A 9,716-nucleotide genomic window follows, 5' to 3' on the forward strand; every position below is an offset into this window, starting at 1 on the left:
TTTGAGACTGGCCTCCTCAATATGGTGAAACCCTGTCTCTACTAAAAAAAAATTAAAAATAAAAAATTAAAGAAAATAAACAAAAAATTAAAGCTAGGCCAGCATTGTGGGGAGTGCCTGTAGTCTCAGCTACTCCAGAGGCTGAGGTGGGGGGACTGCTTGAGGCCAGCAGTTCAAGGTTATAGTGCGCTATTGTTGGGCCACTGCACTCCAGCCTGGGTGACAGAGTGAGCCCTTGTCTCTAAAAAATAAAATATAATGACATAATAAAAATAAAAAGATGTTTTATACTTCTGAAAACAAAAGACCATCCTAAACAAAATCAAAGGATAAATTACAAACTAAAATATTGCAACACATATTGAAAACAATACCTAGAGATTCTACAAATCAATAAGGAAACGGTATGTTTGCAAATTAAACTGGTCAAAGGAAATGAATCAATAGATAGAAGAAATACAACCGGCTAATGAATATGAAGATTGACAAAGATGAAATGATACAAAATGTCCAATGTGGGGACAGGGCAAAGGGGTGGGCATAAGTAACTAAACTTCTCCTGCAGAATAACTTGACTATATTTATCAAGATGTAAAATGTGAACAGTGCTGGAAAATTCTGGAGAAACAACCACTTTCAGACATCGCTGGTGGCAGTGTAAAGTGCTACCATCTCACGGAGGACAGACAATTTGGCATTATCTTGCAAATTTCAAACGCAGATACCATTTGACCCAGTAATTCACTTTTAGGAACTTCTCTGACAGATATACTCACACATGTGGAAATGACAAAGAAACAAGTTTACTTATTTCAGGATTACATATAATAGCAACAGGTAAGAAAATAACCAAATGTCCACAAATAGGGTACTGGTTATATGATATACATTACGATCCACCTAGTCGACTTAAATGGAATATTATGCATCTATAAAAAAAAAGTTATTTACACCGCAAGATATATTGGAAGAAAAAAATTATATAACTGCACTGATTTCCATAGGCGTAAACATTATCTGGAAGGACATATTAGAAAGTCCTTGAACCAGGTGGGAAGTGGGTGATGGGGACAGGGATGGGAGAGGTTTTTCACCGGATACTTTTTAAAAAGTGCAGTGGCTCCCACCTGTAATCCCAGCTATGTGGGCGTTTGAGTCCAGCTTAAACCCAAAATAGTGAGACCCCCAACTCCTGATGTCTGAAAAAAAGATGTTTTGATGAATTAATTATCTATTTTACAATTACCTATTACAGTAAATGAAATATATTTAAATTGTGTGTGTAAATCTTTTGAAGCAGTAATTACACTGCTAGAAACTTATCCCACAGAAACAGTCAAAGGTCGAGAAGACCCCTGCCTTCGGATCTTACTTCACAGTGTTTATATTAAGGAAAAACAACCCCAAGTTCCCTCCAGTCTTTAAGGAATACTTAATTCTACAGTCAAGGGACAACAAGAACTAGTTCAGCAGAAAAGATGATCACTGCAGATTAATTTTTTTTGATATGGTAAATTGCAAAACAGCCTATGAAATATAGTTCTGCTTTCATTTATTTGTTCTTCTATAAGAGCGTGGAAAAATCGCCTGGAAGGACTCGCCCAGAATTGAAAACAGTGGCTGTTCCTGGGATCCTTCTTTGCTTCCGGTTTTTAAAAAAATCGAGCTCGTATTACTTTTTGAATTTAAATCCTCTATTTACCTGTCTACATTGTAAGTGTGGCCCTGCCGGAGGCTGTGCCTCGTAGAGTGTCCTTTGCCCGGCCCTGGCTCCCGCAGCTCCGCGGGTGGACGCGGTGGGCTGCCAAGTAGTGGGGAATGGAAGGCGGGACAGGGGCTCTGAAAGTCAATGTCTCCAGCAAGACGCTAAAGAAATCGTGGAGTCAACTGCGCGGTTATTTTTGGCTCCAGCCGTGGGCTGCAGCCGTGTGAGCTGGCAGGGGCAGGGGCACAGATTTATCCAGTTATTTCTGTCAACCCTCTGGCTGGCTGTGCCGTGGAACCTCACACTCGGCAGCCGCCGAAAGCCGGGAGACTCAGCATTGACTTTATGAGCGGCCCAGCGCTTCCCAAGACCTCCGCTCCAGCCTGGGCCGGCCTCTAAGCCGCCAAATACATGAGGAGTTTCAGGTTTTGTAATTCAGTGCTTCCCAAAACTGCGGATTGCAGAAACAAAATTCTAAAACTATGGGGTTGTCAACTTCATGTTTTAACAATTATTCTATGTTCTGCCATGATCACTGTTTCATATAAGAAGGACATTGCAACGTCAAAAAATAAGATAATATTAGAACACACGTTCTTCCGGGAGAAGGCGTTGGCCTCCTAATACCGACAGAATTATGCCATGTTGATGAATTTTGTCTCGTTTAAGTTATTCGAGAAGTATTCATTGAGTGCCTACTGTGCGCTAAAAGCATCCAGGAAGATCGCCTGGATTTGGTGGGCACAGTGACCACCTCCTACGTGGTCTTTGCCTGGCTTCGAGGGAACCGGGCTCGGGGAGCCCGCCCCCTCGACTTCAGCGGGGAAGTGTCTACCCAGCTGTTCCTGGCCTGGCTGGGGGAGTTGGACAAAAACAGCTTACATTTATGGGAAGCTGCGTGCCGGCAGCTTCAGCCAGGATCAGTCTGGCACACAGTGGGTACACATTAATATTTGTGGAATAAGTTAAAGAACAAGAAACGCGCGGTAGCTCAGTCCTGTAATCCAGCACTTTGGGAGGTCGAGGAGGGAGGATCGCTTGAGCCCAGAGGTTCAAGTTTACAGTGAACTATGATTGCACCCTTGCACTCTAGTCTGGGCAACAGAGCAACCACTCTATCTAAAAAAAAAAAAAAAAAAAAAAAGAACAAAAGATGTTAAGGCCACAGGGGAGACCATCCAAGGAGGGCCCTGAGCCTTTACAAGCCCAAGCCCCCACCAGGACGTTATAGCGCACTCCGCCAGTCTGGCACTCACCCTGACCTTCCAGGTGCATTCACCCTGGCCCTGTAGGCCACATCCAAGCCTGGGGCTGCTACCTCTTTCTGCAGTGCTGGATGTCCCCAGTCAGCATCCACCAACAGTGGGAGAACCCAGGACACTGAAACCCCCAACCGCCTTCCCAGATGTGCTGGGTTGGGGATATGAGGAATGAACTAGGCTCCTAGACCTGTCTCGCCCCAGGGATTGGTGGGCAGACCCATGCAGCCTTGGTGTCCTCTATCAGAGCATCTTGAACTGGGGTACAGAATCTACAGATGCACAGCCAGGTAACCGGCTACTGGCTCTCCAAGGGTAGTCAGGTCTAGCATTATTTGTGATTTTATATTAAGCAAACAGCAAATAGGCAAAATTCATATGCTCCACCTCCCACCATTAAAATAGAAATCAAAGAAATGTAGCCAACAACAGGGAGCCTGCAGCCAAGGGGTAATTGGGGAAGTGGCACCCAGGCCAACATGATGCATAGACACCCTCTCTCCTTACAGGTGGTGCGCAAAAGAGGAAGACTTGAGCCCGGTGTCTTTGACTGACTGCGGGTGCGTGCCGCTGCCATCTCCTCCCTTTCCTGTAGCCCCAGGTACCCACTCCTTGTCCGGGCTTCCAAAGGATTTGGCCTCCTTGCCCCTCGGAGTCCCCAGAAGCTACCTGGGGGACCGTCCCTGCAGATGCGGGTGTGTTGGGCGGGGGATGCGGTAGAGGTTCCACGGGTTCCTGGGTCTACAAGACCAGGTGGGGAACAGAAATCGCCTGAGGAGGGAAGGAGCTGTCTAATCTTCCTGAACGGCTCCCTGAAAATGAAAACTGGCACACAAGACACACCTACAAGATGATTTTTCGGGTTGCTGGTCTGCTTCAGTGTGTTTGTGGGTGTGAGGGTTATGGAAGAAAGGGGAAACAAAAGAAGACCCAAATGAGAGGGCCTGGCATAGACCCACTATGGGAATGTGGGCCTCCTGCCGAAAACAAGTAAAAGGAAAAAATAACGTAAAGCAACCCCAGGAAAACAAAACAAAAAAAGAAACCCTCTACAAATGCTAAAACCAAAAAATAAAAACAAATACAAAAATCTCAAAGTGCAGTTCCTTGCGTGAACCATTTACACCTTTCCACGTCTGCCTGGGGGGCTGGTCCTGGGTTATCAGGTCTATTAACAGACTCAGATATTGAGACTAAAGTCCCGTGGTCCTTACTAAACGCCTGCTCAGCAGGGCTAGGCCTGCGGCCGGGCCGATCTCCCCAAGCGCAGTGGCTGTTAGTAATCCAAGCAGAAAGTGAGCAGAGGCCGGCCGGCCCTGAGCCTGGACCCGGCTGCTGGAGGCGAGGCGTCTGTCCCTGCAGTAACCTCCCAGCCAGAGCCCCGAAGCTGCGCCCCCTTGCATGGCTTCTCAGACGCGTCTCTGGGAGTTAGGGCTCCCGGCGGCTGCACGCCACTGTGCTGTGTGTACGAGTTCGGACTTGCGTGTTTCCGGAGCGTGGGTCCCGGCTGCCTGTGGATTCTCCGAAGGGATGGACTCCACTAAGGTCAATCCCACCCGTCCCACGGCGGGAATCGCCCAGCGCAAGCAAGAGGACTGGGCTTCACGCGTCCCCTCACGGCCCCCAGCCATCCGCGCATCCATCCAGCTCCCGGCTGAAAGCGTTTTTGCTGCTGGTGGTGGGGTTGCAGCGAGTCACTTCTTCAAGGGATCCTGCAGTCATCCCACCCTACTGCTCCCAGACACAGGGGTTCGGAGGGTTTCGAGTGGGGTTTGAGGACCCGCAGGGGTGGCTGTCAGCCCGGAGAGGCCGCTTTGGGTGAGCAGGAAAGGACGCCACGCATTGTCCGTAAAAGTTGCTGTGTTGGGTGACGCTGGTGGACAGAATTTCCCGGATCTATCAAAATCGGTCGTTAAATTTGCGTCCGGATTAATTTGGGAAACAGGTGAGTTTGAGTGTGCAGGTGGAGCGTCAATCGCGGGGTTGTAGGGAGTCTAGGGTCAGAGTTGTCCACCTCTTCTGCCTGCTGGAATCCCAGCTCCACGGAAAAGGCTGGTGCTTGACCACTGCCCTGTGCTGTTTGAGCCACGGCTCAGGCGGCCTGTTCCTTCGGTTGCTTCCTGCCTGCCTTTGGCGTGCGGTTTCCAATATAAAACAAAAGGATTTCCCCGTCCCCGCCCTCACTGGTCTAGGGACTGTGCACGCGGAGGTGTGGAGCGGCTTTTTCAGGCCTTAGGGTCCAAATGGGGGGCTCGCTGTGTCCGCGGTGCGATGTGCGAGGTGCCTGTTATGCGCTCGGCCTATCATCTCAGCAGCTCTGGTCCGTGCCCATGTGTGACATGAAGGAGCCTTCATTTTGAGGCAGGAGACGCACCACGTTTGGCCTCCTTGGCTGTCTACCCTGTATTCGCAGAGGCTTGAGTCACTGGCCCAAAAAGGATCCCACCAAGGGATTGGGGAGGGCTGCACTGTGTGGTCTGCAAGATGGTGCTAATTTTCCTTTACCATTAGTAGGTTCTTAACCCCTAGGTGCTCACCTCCCAGTACAGCCCAGGCCCTGGGCCCAGAGCCAGAAGGAGGGGGAAAGGGGTGACTTGGGAGAGGCCTCGGACAATGAAGTTCCACTGCCCCACCCATCAAAAGTGGTTCGTAGGTCACCTCAGAGCTACACCCTTCCTTCTGTCAACAAATATTTATGGAGATCCTACTGGGTGTTTGCAATTTTACACACATCACCTCTGATTCTTGGCAAGTCCTTTAAGGTAAGGGCTATGGGTCCCTTTGTAAGATAAGGAAACAAGCAAAGGAAAACAAAGAAACTGGTTCAGGTTTAAAGGGCTGTAAGGTCAGTAATCTAAACCAACTTTGCTTAACTCTGGTGCCCAAGCTCTCCTCCTACTCCCTGTGCCAAAGGACTCCCTCAACAAACCTGCCCCACTGTGGTATGCCCTTAGGTGGAGGAGTGCAGAATGAAAGAGAGGCAGAAAGGACCCAGAAGGGGTGAGGCCTCCCCAAGAGAGGAGAGGTCCTGGGGAGGCCCCAACCCAACATTGACACAGGAGAGCAAGGGCAAATGCCTCCCTTTTACCTTTTAGTGGTTTCCTCCCAAAGGTTCTTTGGGAGGATGTGTTCTCAGAGGTCAAGGGCAAAGTGTATTGAAGGCCTGTGGAAGGGATGTTCATTCAGGGGCCAAGGCAGTTCAGACTTTCCTTCACCAGTGCCATGTCTGTTTCACTGATCAGAGCCCTGAGCCATGGCGGGACTGCCAGTAACACAGGTGACCCTGGCTAGGAGAGATTAGTGGTAAATCACATCCTGAGCGTTTCAGGCCCATAATAACCTCCGTATCATTAAATAGGGAAGGACAGAGGGATTTATAAAAGCCCCATTTGCCTTTCATTTCCTTTAGGTGTGTAAATATATCCTCTACGCTTTATATCTAATATTTCGATTATATTTTACAAATGCAATGGCACCTCTGTGTGTGCACATACATTTATAAAAGTACACCCCCTGAAGACACACACAGGCTGTCTCACATCCAGTGCAAACCCATCTCTGCCTGGCTGTGGATTGCTCCCAGCTTGGGTGGCCCCACCTCACAGGGTGGAGGGTCACTTTTGAATTCCACTTCCTATGAGTTTACCCCTGAAAGCTATTTAATTGACATCTGTACACAAAACTTATTTGCTCTACATACAGGGTTAGTAGAGTGGAGAGGATGTTAGGTGGGCACAGAACTCACAATTGTCCTAGGGGGAAGAAAATGTCCACCCATAGGTGGGGTTCAAGGTGATGAGTGTCACAGGCAGGGACTTTAGATCCTCCCCTGGGAATGTGTGGGATTGGGGGACTGATTTCTCTGGCAGTCCTACAGATATTTTTAATGGAACCAAAAGGGCTGCTTATGCCTTCACTCAGGACATCCCACAGTCTAAAGAATAAAATCGGATTTAATCCCTGGTGCCCAACAGGTCCACACATCTGCTGGAATTCCGGATGGCATAACTGCCTTGACTCAAGTAGTCAACTATGAGTGGCAGTGAGCACCCACTGTCCCAGTGACATCTGGCACCAGGAATGTTTTCCAGAGCTAAGGCCCCTGCCTCTGTATTCAAGGCAGTCATCAGTCACCCTCACACTGGGCTGCATGCATGCTCTACCCTCCAGTCCCCAGAGCCACCCACACCCAGCAGCCGCAGAGAGGTCGTGCCCAACTGGCCCAGGGTGTCCCAGTCAGCTTGACGGTAGCCGAGCTCAGATCAAACCTAATCCCCTCGCTGGAACCACCCAGGGCCAGCTTCCAGCCTGTTCCCTCTCCCCAGGCGGAGGCCAAAGAAATCCGCTCGGGCCGGTAGCCTCCAGAGGCCCAGTGGCTCTCCGGAGCGGCGCGTGTGAAGAGGCTGGAAGGAGGCAGCAGGAGGAAGCCGGGAGGAGGGAGCCCAGGAAGGAGCCTGAGGGGAGCCATTACCGCTAGTGGCCTCTTCTGGCGCTGGGTCTCCCGCTCCCGGGGCTTCGGGATGGAGGGGGCAACGGACTTCAGGCTCTGGCCGCGGCCTGGGGTCGGGCTGAGGGCAAGACCCCGGAGTCCCCTTTCTCCTCCCATCTCGCTGGGCGAGGCCCAGATCGAGCGAAAGTGGAGCCCTTGGCATTGCGAAAGGCTGGAGCTGGGGACCTGGGGAGCCTCGGCCTCGCGGAGAGGAGGCCGGGAAGAGCTGGGTAATCGGTCGCAGTCCAGATGGGGGAGCTTGCAGGAAGAAGGTGCTGGGAAGACGCGTTCGGCTGAGAGGAATGGCCGGGAAAGACGAGAGGAGGACGAGGGCCGAGGGAGAAAGGGAAGGACGTGAAAGGCCAGGCCGCGGGAAGGCGGCGCCGAGAGCCGGCTGGGCCCAGGCGCCGCGAGGAAGTGGGAACCAAGAGAGTAAAGCACAGCGGGCTAGCTCCGCGCACGCCACCCTCAGCGTCCCGCGCCGTCCCCCCTGGGCAATCCGTGCGGGTCCCAATTGCCGGGGATGGGAAACGCGGCTGGGCAGGAGGCGAGGAAGCACCTCGGCCGCCCTGCAGAGCCGGGGCCTTTTCCTCCCACGGTTGCCTACGCTGCTCCCTCCACGTCCTGTCCCCACGGAGCGCGCGTGACGCTTTTCTCCGCACTTGCCTTGAGGGTCACGGGACGGAGACCAGGCTCTCAGCATCCCGCACTCCATTTCTGCCCCCGCCACAGTAGCCGTTCCGAGTGGGCCTAGAACTAGGGGACTGGCCCGAGAGGCGGAGAAACGGGGACCGCTTCGGTCCCATTCGCTGCTTTGTCCCTTGCACTCAGCTCAATGTCCAGCACACAATAGACGCTCAAAATAATATTTGCTGAATGAATGACTGGATGACGAATGAATGAATATATGAATTGGGAGGTGTCAGCTGCAGCTAGGTTGGGGGCCCCAGTATGGGTAGGGTGAGGGTCCAGTGGAGCAGGGCCGCGGGCTGTCCCCTTACCTCGCACCAGGATGCGGCGGCAGTGGTCTGCCTCGCCGGGCCCGGGCTGCCCGTCGCTGTCGGCTCCGCTCTCCCTGGAGCCTGCGGGACTGGAGGCTGAGGTCCCGGCCACCTCCGTTGGGCTGTGGCCACAGCCATCAGCTCGCAAGTCCTCCGCTCCGCCGCGGTCTCCGCCGCACCTACCGCCGCCACCAGACTCCGCCCGGCGCGCAGGGCCCCGGTCGCGCTCGGCGCCCCCATCGCCCATGCCGACCGCCACTGCCAACCCCTCTACGGCGGAGCCAGCCTAGGCTGGCCGGGAGCGCCGCTCCCCGCCCCTCGCGCCGCTCCCCGCCCCTCGCGACCCCGCTCGACTCCTCCTCCTCCGGCCCCGCCCCCGGCCGCTGCTCCTCCCCTCCCTGCTGATTGGGCGGGAGTCACGGTTCCAAGACTCCCAGCCGCGCCAGAGCTCCGCGCCAGGGGGAGAGGGGGAGGGGAGGGGAGCGGTGGTCCCACTCCACCCCTAGTCTAGCCCTGCTCCAGGCCCGGCAGAGGGAGACTGGGGCGGCCCTGAGGAACGCCCTACACCCCCTCCTAAAGTTGATCAACTTCTCCTCCCCTCCACCGTTCCCCTAGCCTACTCACCTCCCCACTCCCTTCTTTCCCAGAGAAGCGCAGCCGCTGCGCTCCGGGCGGTTCAGCAGGATCAATAACCAAAGTGCGCAAAGAAGGCGACCTCGGAGAGACCTAGCAGAGAACAGGAGGTTGGCCTTGCTCGGGCGCTTGGCGGGGCGGGGTCGGTGGGGGGTGCTGGAGGCGGGGGGGCAGGCCTGGGCTCGGTGCGCCAACCCCTAGATTTATACCCACACCCACACTCATGAACGCAGACCGGAGGGCCCCCTCCCCCGGCCCTTCAGGAAGAGCAAGGGCGAGAGTGGGCGAATGAGGCTAGTAAAGTGAGGCAAGGAGACCGACTCACCCGCATCCCGGGGGAGTGAACGGGCAAACAGACAGACAGCCGGTTGCAGGCGCCCAGAGTAAGGCTGAGACCGTGGTAGGCGGCAAAGTCCTGGGTTCCTCGCAGGTCTGAGGCCGTCACAGGGGACCGCACCACGAGACAGGGATAGAAGGTGGGGATTTCCTTGTTTCCCTCCGCGGAGCTTTCCCCGTGCTCTGTCGCTGTCCCGGGTCCCGCCTTCTCCGAGGCTGCGGAGAGGTAAAGGGCGGAGGTGAGCACGGCTGGAAGTGAAGCAGGGTCAGGCTGGGAGGAGCTGAGCAGCTGG

At 53.7% G+C, this 9,716-nt stretch overlaps 1 protein-coding gene across 1 annotated transcript in view; it reads right to left on the reverse strand.

Moving 5' to 3' along the window:
• VAX2 (ventral anterior homeobox 2) overlaps nt 1–8,763 on the reverse strand; it is a 32,933-nt gene extending 24,170 nt beyond the window's left edge. Inside the window, exon 1 of the mRNA XM_055242723.2 lies at nt 8,455–8,763. Within this exon, the coding sequence (XP_055098698.1) occupies nt 8,455–8,701 (247 nt within the window). The 5' untranslated portion in view covers nt 8,702–8,763. The remainder of the gene's footprint in view (nt 1–8,454) is intronic.
• Nucleotides 8,764–9,716: the final 953 nt, after the last annotated feature.

The sequence above is a fragment of the Symphalangus syndactylus genome, chromosome 14, assembly GCF_028878055.3.
Source record: "Symphalangus syndactylus isolate Jambi chromosome 14, NHGRI_mSymSyn1-v2.1_pri, whole genome shotgun sequence".
Taxonomy (NCBI): Eukaryota; Metazoa; Chordata; class Mammalia; order Primates; family Hylobatidae; genus Symphalangus; species Symphalangus syndactylus.